Raw genomic sequence first — 20,346 nt, 5'->3', positions numbered from 1 at the left:
TAATTTTTTAGTCTCAGCAAAACAAGCAGTATCCAGACACACTCTTTGACTAATATTATAAAAATAAACTACTGAAAATTAGGAGATCAAACGGATACAGATGGCAAAGTGGCAAAATACATGGTCTCATGTGAACTTAAAAAAAGAAAAAGAAAAATTATTGGGTATGAAATTTTCATGTGAATTTTAGCAACAGAGAGAATAGAAAGCAGTCCCGTTTCTAGGTCCCTGCACAGGTGCTCCTTCTAATTAGTACAAAAACTTGTTCTTTTCCACGCACTTTCGTGGAGCGTGCAACCACCCTCCAAAATCTCAAAGTGGCACTGGCAGTCTCGTAATTTAATTCTCAGATCGGCGCACACGAAAAAAAAATAAAAAAAAATCTGTTCTAATACTTATTGGTCAGTGTGTTTCCTACGCCACAACCGCACGTGGGGACAGTGTTCACTCACTTACTTTTGTTAACTTCTACTACTATTCCCCCAGTAAAATTACCATTTTGCCCTCAAGCTTTCCATTCACGTGGCCCTCAGTGATGGACCCCACTTGTAAACCAAATCAAACGTCCATTACTCGCTGCGGCACAAGATTCTTACTTGTGAGCGTTATACACGTAAGTCCAGCACCACCCCAAAACCAAATTACCAAAACACCCTTACTCCGCTTCCTCAGTTCCTCTTACTACTCCCACCAACCACCCTTTTTACCCCACTCTAATGAGGGCGATTTGTGTAATTTCAAACCTCGGAATGATAAAAAAGTTTTAAATTAAAAAAAAAAAAAACTCGCCGGAAAAACTTAAACGGTGGCCGGAAAAAAAGGGCCGGTAAAAAGGGTTCGATATTTCCTATATAAACCCGTAACCATACCCTTTGTTCCCCACATATTTGCATTCTCTCTTTCTCTCTCTGACTCTCTCTCTCTCTAGCTCTAAACTTACATACACAAAATAGAGAGCCTTCAATCTATTACATCTAAAAATTCCTCCTCTTTAGATTCAAAAGTACTCTCTTAAGAGGTAAAATTCTCTCTCCAAAATTTAATTTAATTTAATTTATTTTAATTTTTAATTTAATTTAAATTTGTTTGAATTTGATGGAATGAACTTGAAGATATATATGAGAATTTGTTGTATCAGTGAGTGAATCTATGAGGTTTGACTATTGGGAATTAGTAAAAGCATTCAATTTTGAGAGTGGTGGAGGTGTTGATTTTTTTATATGACTTTAAAGCTTCGATCTGTGAGGGGGATTTTTTTTGTGTGCGCGGTTGCAATGGATTGGAATGCTTGGTTTCGAGGAGTGGATTAGGTGTGTGGTGTTGAGGATTTGAGCTTTTAGTTGCTCTAACTGCATGATTTTCTTTGGAAACCCTAAAAAAAAACTAATGCTTAGGGTTAGTTGGTGAGTGGTGAGGATTTTGGGATAATTTGATGATCTGGGTGTTGGTTTTTTGTTGCTTGATTAGTGATTGGTGCACTGTTTTTAACATGTATTTGTAGAATAGGGTTTGGGTTTGAATTGGTTTGTGATGATTAGGGTTTTTTTTTTGTTTGTTTTTGGGTAGTTATATGCAAACTGGTTCTACTGTTTGGTGTCATTGATGGGTTTTAGTTGGGAAACATTGAATAATACCTAATTAAATCATGTCTGTGTTTGATGGGTATGTGTTATTTGTTGTGTTTTTGTGTTATGTGTGCAAACTATATGCTATGTTTTGAGTACTATGAAACTGTTTAGCGTTGGAAAAATAGATGTACATGTCAAATTTAGGAACTGGTGTTGGGGTTGGGGCACTCTGTGCATTTAAAGTTATGAATTGTTTTTCTGAACTTTATTGCTTTATATGTTGACTCATTGAGATCTAGGTTTAATGTGATCCTTTTTTCTGTTGGGGCTTTTATTTTTTGTGTGTGTGTGTTTGTTGAATTACCTTTTATCTAAATGTCGCCTTTCTTCCTACCCTGTATTTATGGATTGGTTTGTAATACTTGATTTGCAGAATACACTGTCCATTTAGAACTCCTTTTACCTGTTCTCTGTGGATCCTTTTGCCTTGCCTCTTTGTTGGCATGTCATGTTCATTTTTTGTTAGAAATAAAACTAGAAGAGCACTTGGAGAACTTGTTTGGATTAAAAGTTTGGATTGTATGCGATTACATATGAGATGGGTTCTCGAGGAAGGCTTTTATTTGATCTCAATGAACCCCCTGCTGAGGATAGTGAGAGTGATGGTGTATTCTGCTTCCAGCCACAGAAGACACTTCCATCAGTGAATCCCAACACTGCCGACTTGGTTGCTGCATCAACTTCTATCCAACGAATACAAAATAATCATGCCTTTTCACATGCATCATCTGTATCTGGCTTTCAGCCTTTCATACGGCCCAAATCCACTGATGGCCCTGAAATGGGAGCTGAACAGAAAAGGGCTGGGGATCAAAATCCCAAGAGTACCTCATTGTCAAAGTCAAGTAATGATGAGGAGATGAGAGCCTCATCATCATTAGTTCAGGGTTCAGCAGAAGCTCCATCTGTTGAAAGAGAAGAAGGAGAATGGTCTGATGCTGAGGGCTCTGCTGATGCATTTGGAAACAATAGCTTGAGTGCAGTGACTAAAGCTTCACAAGAGCAAGGGACATCTGAAGTGAGGGATCTTTTTGCTTCTAGTGGACCTGCTGACAATAGATCTTCTGGTGTCAAAATGTCTCAGAGTATCAAGGATGAAAACAGTAGTCATGCTTCTTTAGGATTGGATCCAGATCACAATGATCAGAAAGTCATTAATGGCCGAAATCTAGATGGCAATGTCAAAGGTGAGGCATCCTTTGATGGGCAAGAAGAATCTAGCTTGGTCCCAAAACAAAGAGAAGTTAAAGGTATTGAAGCAACCCATGCACGCAAGTTTGCAAATAATCTTGGAAAGAGGAAGATAGACCAGAAAAGGGAAGAAATGCTAGGCAAGAAACGTAATAGGCAGACCATGTTTCTTAATTTGGAAGATGTCAAACAAGCTGGTCCTATCAAAACTACAACGCCAAGAAGGCAAACCTTTCCACCACCCATTACCACTCGAACAATAAAAGAGGTCCGTAATGCTCCTCCAGCTTCTGAACGTATTGGAGAAAAGCAGACTCAGCCAATGATGAGGGACCAGAAACTAGTTGACATATCATGTAACGAAGGAGGCACTTCTCTGGAATCTACTGAGCCTAAATCTGAATGTAATGGTGATATGAATTCTGGACTACTAGGTAGGCCTAGGAGGCTAAACAGTGACACTGATATTTCTGCAGAGGGATCCCTGCCTCCCATTCCAAGACAGAGTTCATGGAAGCATCCCACTGATTTGAGGCAACCGAAGAATTTTCAGGTGTCCAACAGGAAGCCAGCCCTGATAAGTCAAAACTCCATGGATCCTAAATTGGGAAACAAGAAAGCTCTTCCACCCAAGAAGCAAACTGCTATTAGTACCCCGTATCAGGACACGTCAGTGGAACGCCTTATACGGGAGGTGACCAATGAAAAGTTTTGGCACCGTCCAGGTATAAACTAATCATATGTTTTGACTATGTTTATAATGAGTTATTGGTGATCTATTTTCCCCTTCTCTTTGAAATTGGAATTGCTTTGTGGCATTCCCTATTATCTTGTGTCAATGCCCTGTTTCTATAATAATTGTGTTTGTGTGTTGTCAGCTTTAAAATTGACACCGCTGTTGATTTACTCAATTTCACCATATAATTGTTATCACCCCCCCCCCCTCTTTTATTTGTTATGGTTCTCATGCTGTGCTTGTTTGTGTGTGGGAGAGATGGAGGTTATTTGCCTATGTATTTCATTTGGTTAACTGGTTATGAGATCTGCAGACTTTGCTACTTAATCTGTGCGTATCCTATTCCTATTAAAATTTGGAATTTTGGATGAAATAGGATTCCTTGCATAAGTTTTTGAATAAGTAAAAGCTGATGTTTGTATTGGTCAGGCCCACGCATAGTGGAGGGGATTCCTACAGCTACATGTGGTGGGCGTCCAACCGTCAGGAGATCCTGTTGGATGGAAGAATATATCTTTCATACTGAAGTTTAGAGTAATTGAGCCATAGTTCTATATTGTTTTAGGGATTATGTAGCTAATGTAAAATAACAAGGATATTATTTACTTTGTTGTTTTTATTGCTTTTCTTGCATTTCTGGCACCAATACTTTAGAGCTTTCAGATTTCTTGTTTATTTAAATTGGTGAATTTTAGTTAATATTCTCAGTTCTGGTCTCATCATGTGTACATGAAAATACGTCTGTAGAGTATGGAAAGTTCCTGATTAACTTGTTATTTTTATTTATTTTTTCTCTTGGTGGGAGGTTCCTATATATGCATAGTTAGTTTATAAGAAGCAGTATTGTTGCTAATAATATCTGTGCTATTAACAAAGAGATGTCTTGATTAGTTTTCAACAATGCCTTCCGCCACTTTATTGTCTATAGAAAACTGTTAATTATAATAATTTTACAATTTATATAAAAAAATATTTTTATTTTTTCCACCCACTACTTCTCTGTACTTTTACTTCTTCCTACAAATAACAACCAATGTTCCCCTTTCCTGTAATGGCTTATTCTATGATTATTAATGAGATTCACTAATTTTATTTCCCTGCATCCTATATTGCATGTGCCCAGGGCAATGTTTTTAGTTTGAGTATTTTTTTGTCTGGTTTGTCAATTCTATTGTGTTGTTCATTTTCTTTTTGTATGGTTGTTCCTTTCCGTCTCTTGGAGAGAATTTTGTTTTGGGTCACTTTGTTATATGTGTAACTAATTAAAACTATTCTGCATCAGAGGACACTGAGCTCCAGTGTGTTCCCGGTCGTTTTGAATCTGTAGAAGAGTATGTTAGAGTATTTGAGCCTTTGCTTTTTGAGGAATGCCGGGCACAGCTTTATAGCACGTGGGAGGAGGTAACTGAAACGGTCTCAAGGGATTCTCATGTCATGGTCCGTATAAAAAACATTGAAAGGCGAGAAAGAGGTAGCAAGCCTGATCTTTTCATTCACTTCATTTTTTTTTAGTTGCAAATTTATTTGGAAAATGGAAAATAAATCTAATGATGCTTTCTCACCATGCTATTGTCTTGGATTATTTAGAATATAATTTAATGTGAAAATTTGTAGAACTGTAGTAGTCCTATATATTTATATATAGCTTCAAAGCATGCTTGCTACCTTGAACAGGCTGAAACATTCATATAGGGTTGGTCAATGTCATCAGCAACTCAGTATGAATGTTTGGTTTGTCCTTTTTGCATTCCTTTTTTCTCATGATGCTCTTTTTTTTTCCTCAACTGCTCCATCCTAGGCAATTTTCTTATAAGTTAAGTGGAGCTGTGTTTTAGGACAATTTTTACCGTACTTCTCATTTTCTTAGTGGGTTTACACGCTCATTCTCTCTCTCTTTCTCTCTCTCTCTCTATATATATATCATCAATTCCTTGTTTAATACTCTGCTGAGATAACGAAGGTATTATTATTGTTCTGGTTATGTTAATTAGCTGAATGTCTCTTATTGGCTTAGGATGGTATGATGTGATTGCCCTTCCAGTACATGAGTGCAAGTGGACATTTAAGGAGGGTGATGTTGCCATTCTTTCATCACCCAGGCCTGGAGCAGGTTTGATACAATAATAAGATTTTTGCCTTTTGAATTTACAGTATGAATATTGATTATTTTTTAGCTCAGGTCCACTAATGTTAACTATCATTATGTCAAGCAGTCAGGGCTAAGCGTAGCAACACCTCATTAAATGATGATGATGGGGAGCCTGAGATCAGTGGTCGTATGGCTGGTACTGTGAGGCGACACATACCTATTGATACACGTGATCCTCATGGGGCAATCCTCCATTTTTATGTTGGGGACTCATATGAATCTAACAGGTAATGTCAAAATTCTCTATTTTCTTTCCTAAAGTTGGGTGGATGCTTGATGATTATCACTTATCCAGGACTTTTGTTCTATTAATCATAAATGTTTTGTATCCTGTGGCCAATATGTTGACAATTTTTTTATTTGTTATATTTTCCAGCATGGTTGATGATGAACATATTCTGAGAAAGCTTCAACCCAAAGGCATCTGGTATCTTACTGTGCTTGGTTCTCTTGCAACAACACAGCGAGAGTATGTTGCGTTGCATGCATTTCGTCGTCTCAATTTGCAGGTGACAATTGAATTCATTTATATGATTTTAGTGGTTGTTTCTAGTTCATATTGCTTTTATGGAATAACAACTTACAGATGTCTCATTTGTGTAGATGCAAAATGCAATCCTTCAGCCTAGTCCAGAGCACTTCCCAAAATATGAGCAGGAGTCGCCTGCCATGCCTGAATGCTTCACGCAGAACTTTGTTGATCATCTGCATAGGACATTCAATGATCCCCAGTTAGCAGCAATTCAATGGGCTGCGATGCATACAGCTGCTGGTACAAGTAGTGGTATGACAAAGACATGGCCTTTTACTCTTGTTCAAGGACCTCCAGGAACAGGTAAGACACATACAGTGTGGGGAATGCTAAATGTCATCCATCTGGTTCAGTACCAGCACTACTATACTTCTTTGCTTAAGAAACTAGCACCTGAAAGCTATAAACAAAATGAGAGCAATTCTGATAATATTCCTATGGGATCAATTGATGAGGTTCTTCAAAACATGGACCAGAATCTCTTCCGTACTCTTCCAAAACTCTGTCCAAAGCCTAGAATGTTAGTTTGTGCTCCTTCAAATGCGGCAACTGATGAGCTTCTTGCTCGAGTTCTTGATCGTGGATTCATTGATGGTGAGATGAAAGTTTATCGGCCTGATGTGGCTCGAGTTGGGGTTGATTCACAAACCCGTGCTGCCCAGGCAGTTTCTGTTGAGCGCAGAACTGAACAGCTTTTGGTCAAGACTCGTGAGGAAGTTTTAGGATGGATGCACCAGTTAAGAGGCCGTGAAGCTCAGTTGTCTCAGCAGATAGCTTCTCTTCAAAGAGAACTAAATGCTGCTGCTGCTGCTGTTCGTTCCCAAGGATCTGTTGGTGTTGATCCAGACGTTCTTGTGGCCAGGGACCAGAATCGGGATTCATTGCTGCAGAACCTTGCAGCAGTGGTTGAAGGCAGGGATAAAATTTTAGTTGAGATGTCTCGCTTTCTTATTTTAGAAGGTAGGTTTCGTGCTGGAAGCAACTTTAATTTGGAAGAAGCCCGTGCTAATCTTGAGGCAAGTTTTGCAAATGAGGCTGAGATTGTTTTCACTACTGTCTCCAGCAGTGGTCGCAAGTTATTCTCTCGTCTCACTCACGGTTTTGATATGGTAGTCATTGATGAGGCAGCCCAAGCCAGTGAAGTTGCGATCCTTCCTCCCCTTTCTCTTGGTGCAGCACGGTGTGTTCTTGTTGGGGATCCTCAACAGCTTCCTGCAACAGTAATCAGCAAGGCAGCTGGAACCTTGTTATACAGTAGAAGCCTTTTTGAAAGGTTCCAGCAAGCAGGATGCCCCACAATGTTGTTATCTGTGCAGTATAGGATGCATCCTCAAATTCGGGATTTCCCTTCAAGGTATTTTTACCAAGGACGCCTTAGTGACAGTGAAAGTGTGGCAAACTTACCTGATGAGATTTACTACAAGGACTCTTTACTTAAACCTTATGTATTCTATGATATTACACATGGACGGGAGTCTCACAGAGGTGGATCTGTCTCTTATCAGAACATGCATGAAGCACAGTTTTGTCTTCGCATGTATGAGCATCTCCAGAAAACTTTGAAATCTTTGGGTTTGGGGAAAGTCTCTATTGGCATAATCACTCCGTACAAGCTCCAACTAAAATGCCTTCAGCGTGAATTCGATGATGTCTTAAATTCAGAAGAAGGGAAGGATCTGTATATCAATACCGTAGATGCTTTTCAAGGCCAAGAACGTGATGTCATTATCATGTCTTGTGTGCGTGCATCAAATCATGGAGTTGGCTTTGTTGCAGATATCCGTCGAATGAATGTTGCTCTTACTCGTGCAAGAAGGGCTCTTTGGGTATGGTCTTCTATTATTCCTGTCATTTAAGATTAAGATTATCACATAAGCTGCTTCTGCATTTTTACATGCCCACCAGACCAAATGGCTTAATTCTGGGTTTATTTTCTGATATGTAACTTCATGCTTTGACAGGTTATGGGGAATGCTAATGCTTTGATGCAATCTGAAGACTGGGCTGCACTGATTACTGATGCCAAGGCTAGGAACTGTTATTTGAACATGGATTCTCTCCCTAAAGATTTCCTTATACCTAAGGGACCTTCCTACACACCATTGCCAGGCAAGGTCTCCTCCAATATGAGAGGTTTGAGATCAGTTGGACAAAGACCTAGACCATTGGATATGCACGTGGAGTCCAGGTCAGGAACGCCGTCAGAAGATGATGAGAAGTCGGGTGCATCAGTAGTTTCTAGAAATGGGACTTACCGGCCCTTAAAGCCACCGATGGAGAATTCTTTGGATGATTTTGATCAATTGGGTGATAAATCTAGAGATGCCTGGCAATATGGTATACTGAAGAAGCAAAGTCCTGCTGGGTCTATGGGGAGGAGAGATATTTAGCTGTTCATTGTTGTCTGCAAATTCTCTTCCTCAAGGGGAGAGCTTCACAGTGCTAATTAATTTCCTGATGTTGTGATGCTTGCTCCTATTGCCATTAAGCCCTCGGAGAAAATTCTCTATGCTGAGTTTCTTTGCCGGACATGTTTGATTTGTATCAAGTTTGGACTGAACTGTGTCTGATACAAGGTGGTATCTAGTGTTTCCGCTGCATGCAGTGGAAATGCTAGATGCTTTTTCCTCTGGTACTTGGTCAGGGAATAAAAAGGGATTTGGAAAGAGACAGCTGTACCCATTCATGCAGTTCGCTGCTATGGTGCAAGAGTTGGTCTTTGCATGATTACTGTGATTTCTTGCAAGGAGCTGGATGCTGTTGGCTAGAATTTGGGAAATCATACCTTGATCCACCAGCTTACAGGGTGCAAAGGTAACAGAACTTGTGTATGCTAACATGTAGTTTGTATATGTGCATTTACTGCATGTCTCTGATACATGTAATCCATCCAGAATCATGTAAATCCATCCATCCAGAATCCAGGGGTGGCCTCAGCAAAGCTTCAGCCTACTAAATCTTTTAGTTGTATATTTGTGGGGGAAAATCCAGCCCACATTGCCTTTGACATTGGGGATTTAAACTGATGCAGGAGCGGGGAAGGCTTCCTTTGATATGGCCCCTGTCACTTTGTAGCTCTCTTCTCAAACGTACAGTTCTCACTCATTGGCTCTTTGGTACTCTGATAAAGATTAGTGCTTTAATTTAGGAAGTAGTAGTTCTTCACATTTTAAAAGATGCTATCTATTGTACATTCTTTGGACATGCAAATGCACTAGGATGACATCTGATGAAGTGGTATGTAGAATTTTGGAGCGTTTTTGGATCTCCTGTCTTCTAATTGTTTCGAAGGGGAGGTAAAAAATTGACATACCTGCCTCGGGTGAGATCAACTCAAAAATTCTGTACAGATATGGAAGGAAAAAAAAAAGCACAGGATTTTTATCCAAATTTTGGAGGCATTTGTGGGGGTCCAATGCCCTGTACATACACCTTTTTTTTTTTTTTTTTAATTTTTTTTATTACTTGTCAGAATCATAGAATTCTTTTATGTCTTTATTTCGAATTTATTTAGATGTATACCATAGCAAAAAAGCAATTACGTGTTGCCTTTTTGTTGCTTATTTATGCAGTATAAATATTGATAGTTTTGTTTTTTCTAGATGTAAGTATCCGTTTGCAGAAGTCAGCTCCTTTAATGACACGGCTCCAGTAATATATATAATTTTAACGTCAGGTAAGGTGACTTTTAACATGATAGGTTCTTGGTTCACACCACCTGTTGCTGCAAATGCTTTTTGACATGCATTTGTCTCTAATCGAGTAGGAGAATTTGGTTGATTATTAGGAATTTTAGGTCTTTTTAAGTCTTTGGATCATGTTAGGTTTATGATAGTCCTTGTACTTTTGGTTTGAGCAATAAGTAATAGGATTTTAGGTTTATGACAAATCATCTATTCCCTTAATAATTTCCGTTAAAGCTTAATGGCTGGTTTCTACCATGTAAATAATATTTTCTCAATGTCATTATTACCCTGTATTATGGGGAAAAAAATATTTTCCAACTTGAAAGAAGCAAATCTGTTTGAAAGAAATGAGTTCTCTTTGAAGAAGGAATGTAACCATTATATGCAGTCTCAACTCTCAAGTACAAAAAACTAAAAAAATATAATAGACTACACGCACAAAAAAAAAAAGAAAAGAAAAAAGATTGAGGCACATGTGAGCTAATACAAAGTTTAGCAAGGTAGGTAGGCCACTGTACATAACAGAGGAATCAGTAATGATGGCACTTGTCCCTTATGTAATTCTGACGAAGAAACTTCTATACATTTGTTTCTCTTATGTAGTTTTTCTAAAGCTTGTTGGTTTGGATCGGATCTTGGTCTACACACTTCTGAGATCATCAATGTGTCTGTTTAGTTTTGGCTAAAAGACCATATCATCTCTTGCTTAAATAATGAAGATCAAAGTTTGGTCATCCTTTAATCAATGTTTATTGTTTTGTGGTTAATTTGGAATTACAGAAACAAAGTGCTTCACCAAGGCTTGAACCCAAATCCCTTAAGAGGTTATACTAACAATCAAAACTCTATCTTGCAGGTACAAGAAGTCTTACGTTGGTCAACTTCATCTTACTAGAAAGCTTAGAGCAGTCAAGTCAGCCCATCTCACAGAGTCACAGTTGCAGGGCCATATCAGCTCATCATCAAATTAGCTGAAGTAAGAAGAACAAAGCCACAAAGGAGTGCATATGCTTTTGTAGCTGTAAATATGCAGGGAGCAGAAATGTTTTCAGGGGTTAATTGCAGTCTCGCCAACACAGCAATATGTGCTTTACTTGAAGCAATGGTGGAAGTTGGTATCATAGCTAAAAACTATGGCATTCAGCATGTTTTGTTCTTAATCGACAGGGTTAATCTCCATTAAGTTTTCAAATCGAGGAAAAGCGCAAATTGGCTGGATAGCAGTAGGATAGCTAATCTGAACTTTCTTTCTCAACATGGTTTATTTTGTAATACTTTAGTTGTTCCTCATGTAGTAGTTAAGATTGTGTGGTGTTTTGCCAAATAGACTAACACACACCTTTGTATCATAGGTGGTACAATCCTGCTCTATGTAACCATGTACGAACTCTTCCTCTGTTTGGTATAAAAAAAAAAGGTTTAGCAAGAATATGATCTCCATTATCAATAATTATATACTACAAAGACAAACTCCAAACACCAATCAAACTTTGCGGCCCATTGGCATGTGTATCTCAATGGCATTACTTGATCTATTCACTTGTTGTAAATTAAATAATAATATTAACAATAATAAAACACTTTCATGTGTGACGATTGAAAGGGTGAGGGAGAGGAGAATGCTAAGCATAGCCATGTAATTTGGTGGCCACTTCACATGTGATGTAAGGGGCCCAACTATTAACCAATAATAATCATTCATTCATGCATGTATGTATCCACGTATGCTAACATTGACATATATAATATGGCATGGATAATGCATATTTGGCAGCACACGAGTTGGACGTGGCTTCATTCCTAATCAAACGGCTATGAATTGATGTATGAGCTCGGTCCTCCAGACTGTTGGGCAGGTGAAGATGTGCCTGTCTCTCTCTCTTTGGATATATGAGGTGGATGGATCAATCATCAATCGATGTATATCTGTTTAATTCAGACAACTTTTTAAAATTTGGGTCCAGTTTTGTTTTTATTTTGGTGACTTTTATTAATAGCTGGAACTGGAAGAGAGCAGCAGCTCAACTTATTCAAAACGAGTATAGGAAACCCATGATTTCTCACCCAAAAATAAAAACTTTCGAGAAGCAAACACACATAAAGAAAGGGAGAGGGAATGAGTTCTAAATTTACAAATTCTACTCAAAAGTAATTATTTTTTTAAAATTTAAAAATGTCTCGTCAATATTATAGGCGCCTACCAACTCATTTTCATCGAGATTTTTGCAATTAGAGGTGGGATAAAAAAAGAAAAAAAACTTTATATGGAAATGGAGGGACTATTTATAGGCGGAGATTGATCTCCTTTCCTTTTATTGCTTAGGCAGTCCTGCCAAACTTATACTTTGGGGCAGAAGTGTTGGTTTGTAGGGCCATAACTTCTCTTATAAAGAGATAGATCACATCGCATTAAATGTAATGTGAAATAGTTGTGATGTAATAAATGTCAAGATGATCATGTTTGAACAGTCGATCATTCTTTTTAAGGCAAAGTTGAACAGATGCTCATTTTTCGATTGAGCTTGTCGACATGGTGTTAGGATCAATCAATAACATTCATGAGGTTGTTGTCTCTTTGCTATTTTCTGGTTTTGTTTCTTGCTGTTCTTCCTTAGCTTCACGATGTGCTTCTACAAAAATTTCATAAATTGATTCCAACATTTTTTTACATGTCATGATGTCAACACTATGTCATAAAAATAAGAAAAAATGAAATAAAATAAATTTATGTGAATATTTGTAAAATAAAATGATCATACAAAATGTATTGTAACTCAACAAACATTTTTTGGAGTTTCTAATATAAATGTCTAAAATACAAATTTCTTCTCTTCCATTATTTTAATTATCGAATTATTTAAGGGGAAAACAAATTCTCATAGAAATCTTGAGGTAATCTCTCCCTCTTGGTTGATTTGGAAGATTATTTTTTTTTGATACTCATTGAGAAAGTTAGTAGAATTACATCTAGATTTTACAAAATTTGGGAACAGTTTGACTGTGTCAACTATCAACAGCTAGCTTCCTGCATCCCGCCAAAACTACATTTAGCACTTTCACAAAAAAAACACAACATATGATTTAGATAGGATCAAATGGCTAATGTGATCTATGACTATGATTGCCTCAAAAGTCAAATCAAAAGGTTTTTAAAGTTGAAACTTGGTTAATATAGGATTGGACAATGGACAATGCTCCCCTAATTGTGAAAAGTCAAAACAACCCTTTGACAAAAAAGAAAAAAAAGAGAAAAAGCCATTAAAGCCATGCGTACATTTTTTTAACTTTAAAGAGCATTAAATGCCCCAAATTCGAAAAGGCCAAAGGGCTAGGATCTCCAAAAAAAAAAAAATATATATATATATATATATATTTATACACACATATATATTTATATATAGACGTAGAAAATGGAAAATGAATGATAGAGATAGGCCATAATCTCCACATGTGTTCTAGAAAGTCTTTTTTTTTTTTTTGAAAGGATGTTCTAGAAAGTCTTTGTCCATTAAAAAAAAAAAAAAAAAAAAAATCTTAATAGTATTAATAATAATAATATTTAACAACCTTAGCATATGTCGCATTGTGTTTATGGTCTCATCTGTCATATGATTGATGAGTAATATTCCTTACGAAATGGTAGTAGATACCTCATTTGCCTCTTAAGTTTCAATACTAAATCCTAATCCTATTCCTAAGGGACCCTTTGGCTTTTTTCACTGTTGACCCGGTTTCAATGCTCTCTCTCTCTCTCTCTGGCAGCTGAGCTGAGGAGGAGTTCCGAAAGATTTGTGCTTTCTTTGGCTTTTTTTGAATCGGTCAGGTAATTTATACGCTCATTTTAGCACTCGTTTTCTGGATCTTCTTTATTATTATGCTTTTATTGTTTTCATGACTATCAACAACTCCGTTTCTGATGTTAATAATTTGGTGGGTACTATGTTGGCAAATGCTAAATTTATGTTTTGGTTGCTCATACCTTTGTGGGTTGGTTGGATTCCATTAAAAAATGTGGGTTTCTATGTCGAGAAGAACATGAGCATGTACACTTATAGATACAATAAATGAAATCTTAACCATGGACTGAAAATGGAGAGGTACCTAACATGTGGGTTGGTTTTCTTTTTCTCTTTTTTTGTGTTATTGGGGGAGTGAAGAAGAAAAAGAAAAGTGAGTTGATATGACTTTGTGTTAATTTCACATTGACATGTAAAAGCTACCAGCTTAAATAGCTTATTTGAATTGTTGTGTAAAGAATGAAAATAACTATAATTCTTATTTATTGTGGGGGTAGATCAAACAGTAGATCAAACAACTCAAGTACCATGTTTTAACATAAACAATCTTGCTTTGTTGGATTGGCAAGACCATATATTTTACTAATGAAAACTTGGGGTTGGAATTGGAGTAATTAATGTTTGATTTTGAGTGATTTTGTTCCCCTCCCACCAAACACTCTCTAAGAGATTGAATGAACTGGCTTTAGTGTTGAACTGGCAATGAAGAAGAAAAAACGTATAATGTTGCTACCATTCCACTAGGGGTGACTAATTATAGATATGGTTTTTCTCACAATTAAAGGAAATTACTAGTCACATCTACCAATGTGGCACACACTCATCCAATCCATATATTCCAAGGAATCACAATCTCCCCCTCTAAAATTCCCAATGTCCTAGTTAGGCTCCACATTGCGCCACAATACACCCGAGCCACATGGCATTATTATGTTGGTTATGATACCATTTGTCATGACCCAAATAAAAGCGCTAGCCATGTCTGCACCATACCAAAAAAAAGTACTAGTAAGGTTACTCGTTGTAATTGTTTATTTAGCCCAAATTGACCTAGTAAACATTTGATACATTCTTGCACAACACATAGTCATCTCCAATCCAATCCTCATAATTTGTGTTTATCACAGTTTTACGATGCATGTTATCTCAGCCCAGTTTTATAGGCTTGGGCACACTCAAGTTGGCTGCCAAAACGGTTTTAAGTCCTTTTTTACAGAGGACCCCGTGGGAAAAATCATGGATGGCGTTATTAATGTGTTTTGAGGCTATTTGAATTGTATCATGCTTATGTATGTGTTACACTTGGCATGTCTGGGCTTTTGATAACTGGGTGTACGCCAAAATATCTGATTTTTTTGTTTGCAGAATAATTTGATCTTGTAACAATTCAGATCTTTTGAAGGGTCTATTGTAACTATTCTCATTCTCCGCCTTATTCATCAGAGGTCACTAGTTTGAATCTCCCTTTCCCCCTCCCCTTGGGGCCAAAAATTATTTAAAAAAATCACATCCTCAAAATTTCTGTATTCTAGTTAGAGGCTAAAATATCTGTTTCTTTTTTTCCCAATTTAAAATTAAGATATATGTACATTTGGAATATATTCCCAAAATCATTTAATCTTCATTTTGTCTTCCTTTTCCCCTAGTACTAGGCTTGGTAGTTTCTTACCTCTCTAGAAAGGAGTAATTAAATGATGTTGGACATACATCTACAAGATGCAATTTAAAGGTAGTTTAAATTAGTTTTGTCACATACAAGGAGTTCCTGTCTGGATGGCTATGCTTGTGCTCAAGATTTTTCACAATGACAAAATGCCATTTCCTTTAGTTTTAATCTCACTTTCATGCTATTTAGAGCTTATTACCATGTGGTCATTGGAGTTCTTACTTGATTACAACCCCCCCCCCCCCCCCCCCCCTTGATTAGTATAAAGCAAATTTAATTCTCAAATTTTGTTTTGTTCTATATTTTTCTTAGCAACTAAACATGAATTTAGTGTAATTCAATTTTCTGCATATTTGATAGAATTTTGAAATTTTTTTCCAAAAGGTGCATGGCAAGAACTTCCTTTTTGACTGGCTTGGAAAAAGGAAGAGACAAAGCTTTTTGGCATGTCTTCTTATTAATCTAATAAGTTTCTTTATTGTTTAAATGGGACAAAGAGTTTGCTTTTTGTTACACTTGCTTGCACATTCATTCTACTCACTAAGCTGATGAAGATGAGTTTGTGCTTAGATAGAGACAAACCTAATAGACTTTAAGTTCTTAAGTTCTTACTTTTGAACTACAGGCATCTTCTTTGAAAAATATGAGTTCGGGTTCAAAGAAGTCCCCTTCAAATGGCTTTGAGAAGGCTCCGACATCTGAAGAGGAGCAGACTAAGGTCTCTGCCACTTGTATGCTTCTTTCATTTGGGTCTTGAAAATGCTACTGTTATTGTGGGAAGAAAAGCTTGTTAAGCTTCTTTTTTTTTTTTTTTTTTCTATGTTTGCAGATTAAGGAGGTGAGAAGGTTGATAGGGCAATTGCCTGATAAGCTGTCTATTTATTGTTCTGATGCATGCATCGCAAGATATCTACGAGCACGTAACTGGCATGTCAAGAAAGCAACTAAAATGCTGAAAGCGTCCTTAAAGTGGAGATTAGAGTACAAACCAGAAGAGATACGCTGGGTAAGTGTTATGAGCTTACGTAATAGATCGAGTAATGGATTGGTTTACTAACGCACTTATAAAATAAATAAAAAAAAGTAATGGATTGGTTTGCTTTTTTTTTTATAAGTAGTAATGGATTGGTTTGCTAGTGGTGGGTTAATTTTCTTAACTAGTCTCCTCTTACTCTTCTCTATTTTGGTTATGAGAAATGAAAGAGTAAGATTTGCTTCGAGGAAACCTATATCTTCAAGTTAGACTAGCTAACAATTTCTAACTTGGCAAATCAAGACTATCTTATTTATTGTTTATATCTGAATTTATTTATAATTTTCAATTAGGTAAAAATAAACTTCAACTTCTTAGATTTTTTTAATAAAACAGATCATAACTCATCCTAATTCCTAATCCAAATTGAGTTATTTGAATCAACACAGCACCCCTATCATTATATACCAAATATTAATTAAATAAGCTAGACACATAACAGTATGCTTCCATAATCTCTGTTGTATTCATCTGCAATTTGAAGTTAGAATCCATGGATAGAAAGTGTGCTTGAATACCAAAAAAAAAAAAACTTTTTGGTACAGTCTTTTTATTAGAAGGTTTATACAAATAGTTAGTGATAATAGGAGGCCTGATGATCTTGTCCCACTGGTGCATCTTTTTGTTTGAATAGTTCTCCTTTCCCTCTCTCATTTTCTTGAACTTTTTTACTTGTATATTTTGATATTTTTCCTTGCTCTGTTCCTTGGGTCTGGTTCAAAGTTCTCAATCTAAGGCCAGTTGCCTCAATGTTGGTTAGACCCAGACCTGATTGGAAGTCTACCCAATTTTCCAAATCAAACTGCCAATGAGCTCTGGCTCAAATTGCATCTCTTTCCCCCACAAGAATTAGTAGATGGTGAGGTCATGGATTTAAAATCCTTGGAGGGTTTTGTAAATTACCATTAAAAAAAATCTAAATCCTAATGCTATGAATAAATTAAAAATTTATAGAAAAGTTTGAAATTGGTTAATTAGGTATGGAAGAGCTGCTTGAGTAAAGCTTATTAAATAATTTAAATTATTTCGACGGTTAATAAGCAAGATCAACCTGAAATATTTTAGCCTAGAGTTGTAGGCTTTGGTAAAATTTTGTTAGCTTTGTGATATAATTTCTCGAGAACTGGTTTTTCTAAATGCCATTGATTTTGCCTGTAATGTAGGAGGACATTGTGAATGAAGCAGAGACAGGGAAAATCTACAGATCAACTTCTATTGACAAGCATGGGAGAACAGTCCTTGTCATGAGACCTAGTCGCCAGGTTTCATCTGACAATGCCTCCCTATCTCTCTGCTTTTATGTACCAGTCATCACCTAATAATAGAAGAAAATTTGTTTTTATGTCGATATGTTTTAAGCAGTAAAATGGAGAAAAGCAATGTTTTCTTGTGTACAATGTAAACTGTCTTTTTTAATTTTGAAGCAAAATATTTACTAAATTAAGAAGATTCTTATTGCAAGGAGGGTTTAATACATTAATAATCTGGAAACTGAGCATATCACCCATGATATGAGTCTGAAATTAATTGTTGTTCCCCTTATTGTGCAATTATGATATGGTTATTCAAAATAATATTAGGCTTATAGGATCTATTGGTATATGTCAAACTAAGAGCAATCTTATAATGCCCTGGAAGTTCAAGTTTTAGAATAAAAGTACTTTGCCTTCTGTTGCTTGTTTACTTAATGACATTTGCATATTTATTTTTATTGCAGAACACAAAGTCGATAAAAGGACAAATCAAGTATTTGGTGTATTGCATGGAGAATGCTATTTTAAACCTGGCACCAGACCAAGAACAGATGGTCTGGCTAATTGATTTTGAGGGTTTCAATTTGTCACATATTTCCGTGAAGGTGACTCGAGAAACTGCCCATGTTTTGCAAGAATGTTATCCTGAACGCCTTGGTCTGGCAATATTATACAACCCACCTAAGTTTTTCGAGCCATTCTGGATGGTATTACCCAAATTAAATTTTGTTTTTCAATGTTGTTGTTCATTATCATTCGTAAAAAGTTGTTACTATGCCTTTTGGGAGTATACGGGTTTGATTGTGGACTGTATACTGAGTGACCTATATTTGGACTCTTAGTTTGTAGAGCCACATATTAATAGCACCTTTCTGTCTTTAACAGGATTTAGGTATTTATGTCTCCTTAAGATTTTGAGTTACTATGAAGTTTTAACACTGTTAAATACTGGATATTTTCAGCCATTGTACCAAAATTTCTAATTGTTCTGATAAAATTTTAGTCTCCAATATTGTTTTAAACCTCACAAAACTTAATTCAAAATTCAACTTTAAATACTTGATTTAGAAAATTATTGTATAGCCAAAAGTTTACTTTGTTACTATCAGTTTAATATTTTGCTTCTCGTTTAGGGTATTTCCTAGGTGATTACTGAACATTGTGCTAGGGCCGTATTCTGGTGTATTTTGTTCATTGATGGTTCTTTGTTGGGTACGGTAGATTACCAATCTAGCACATTGTGATCTGCTATTTTATCTGTTAGTTGATAGTAGGTTTGTGCATAGCTTTATATACTACTTGGTTTTGACTTCGGAAGAACATGTTAATGCAGGTGGTGAAGCCCTTTTTAGAGCCCAAAACTGCAAATAAAGTCAAGTTTGTTTACTCTGATGACCTCAACTCCAAGAAAATAATGGAGGATATATTTGATATGGAACACCTTGAGTTTGCATTTGGTGGAAATGATAGCATGGGGTTTGACATAAATAAATATGCTGAAAGGATGAGAGAAGATGACAAAAAGATACCAGCTTTTTGGACAAGAGAACACCCTGCCTCAACAGCACTACAACCATCTCTGCCATGTGCTTTAGATTCAATCAACTTAAATTCTGTTTCTGTTTCTGATGCTTCTGATGATGAGAAAACAGATTGTTCACCCTCTCTCCAGGTGGAATCGGAAGCTGTCTCCCCAGGCGAGAATATGGTGGCAACTAATGGAAGCAAACATGCCATCTAAGATGTATATTAGAATGAAGAATAACAAAACTTGAACCCTATCTTGATTAAGGTATGGTGACTCAACCATACAAATGTACCTTGCTGACCGTTTTAATGTATCTTGTTAGCATTGTGAAGATTCCATGGGTGATTTTCCCATGTGGAGTAAAGCCAATGGAGATTACAACAGGCATTGTATGCATGTTTCTGTCTTCAGCATTCTTTCCTGTGTCTCCAATGTAGTTAAACCCCAGATTTATTCCTTAAAAGGGAGAACTGCTTATTAGGTTACAACACCACTTGTAAGTTGTAACCACTACTTCCCCCATTTATAAATGTAAGAAGTTGGTGTCCCCTTCAATTTGGCAATGAATGCTTATTGCATGTTGTGTTCCTTTCTTTACCATTGCATTTCATAGTAGGTGGCCCGACACTTGTATTTAGAGTTTAAGAGTAAGACACTTGTGCAGTTGTGGGAGGGAATGCAGTGCAAATGAACCATCAGTAAATTGAGATTGCGGCCCATGTTTTTCAAGAAATTAACCTTTTGTTATCACCAACTATTTGTGTGTGTGTGTGTGTGTGATAAGAGGTTTAAAATTTTATCGAAATAATCTAGGAAGATACATCTGACTCCAGAATACTCCCCAAACCAGGAGTCTCTTCGAGCCAAACCAATTCAGAGCTAGCCATCTTTGCGAGCCTATGAGCAGCCTCATTGTTTGTTCTTGGAACTGAGTAGAAAGGGTTACTCATAATTTCACATTTCATAATTTAATATATATATATATTAAAAATTTATAATACAAGCTTTAAAGTAAAACATTAAGGGAAGTATAGTTGATACAAGATTTTCTTGAGTAGGAATTGGGGAAAGATTACTAGTTTAGGACCTTCGGAAGGTAGCCTAAAGACTGAAGGGCAATTTTAAAGCTAGTTAAAAAAAAAAAAAA

General features: G+C 36.6%; 2 protein-coding genes across 5 annotated transcripts; both read left to right on the top strand.

The window, feature by feature from the left end:
* Positions 1-873: 873 nt before the first annotated feature.
* LOC115971541 lies at positions 874-9,797 on the top strand. Of its 3 annotated transcripts, none has more exons than XR_004087330.1 (9): positions 874-1,018; positions 2,002-3,544; positions 4,838-5,026; positions 5,570-5,665; positions 5,769-5,931; positions 6,081-6,213; positions 6,308-8,062; positions 8,198-9,050; positions 9,268-9,797. XR_004087330.1 is itself a non-coding variant. In XM_031091524.1 (8 exons), the coding sequence occupies exons 2-8, from the start codon at positions 2,167-2,169 to the stop codon at positions 8,624-8,626; spliced, it is 4,143 nt and encodes a 1,380-aa protein (XP_030947384.1). In that variant the 5' UTR covers positions 874-1,018; positions 2,002-2,166; the 3' UTR covers positions 8,627-9,797. The 3 variants fall into 3 exon arrangements, 1 of the variants encoding a protein (XP_030947384.1); XR_004087329.1 differs by having other exon boundaries at positions 9,131-9,797; XM_031091524.1 differs by having other exon boundaries at positions 8,198-9,797.
* A 3,704-nt stretch (positions 9,798-13,501) lies between these two features.
* On the top strand, positions 13,502-19,766 carry LOC115972632 (phosphatidylinositol transfer protein 3-like). Of its 2 annotated transcripts, none has more exons than XM_031092965.1 (6): positions 13,502-13,745; positions 16,011-16,103; positions 16,215-16,391; positions 17,582-17,680; positions 18,136-18,378; positions 19,005-19,766. In XM_031092965.1, the coding sequence occupies exons 2-6, from the start codon at positions 16,029-16,031 to the stop codon at positions 19,410-19,412; spliced, it is 1,002 nt and encodes a 333-aa protein (XP_030948825.1). In that variant the 5' UTR covers positions 13,502-13,745; positions 16,011-16,028; the 3' UTR covers positions 19,413-19,766. The 2 variants fall into 2 exon arrangements, with proteins under 2 accessions (XP_030948825.1, XP_030948826.1); XM_031092966.1 differs by having other exon boundaries at positions 16,011-16,116.
* Positions 19,767-20,346: the final 580 nt, after the last annotated feature.

Source organism: Quercus lobata, chromosome 12 (assembly GCF_001633185.2).
Source record: "Quercus lobata isolate SW786 chromosome 12, ValleyOak3.0 Primary Assembly, whole genome shotgun sequence".
Classification (NCBI taxonomy): domain Eukaryota; kingdom Viridiplantae; phylum Streptophyta; class Magnoliopsida; order Fagales; family Fagaceae; genus Quercus; species Quercus lobata.
This window is presented reverse-complemented; position numbering and strand designations above follow the sequence as displayed.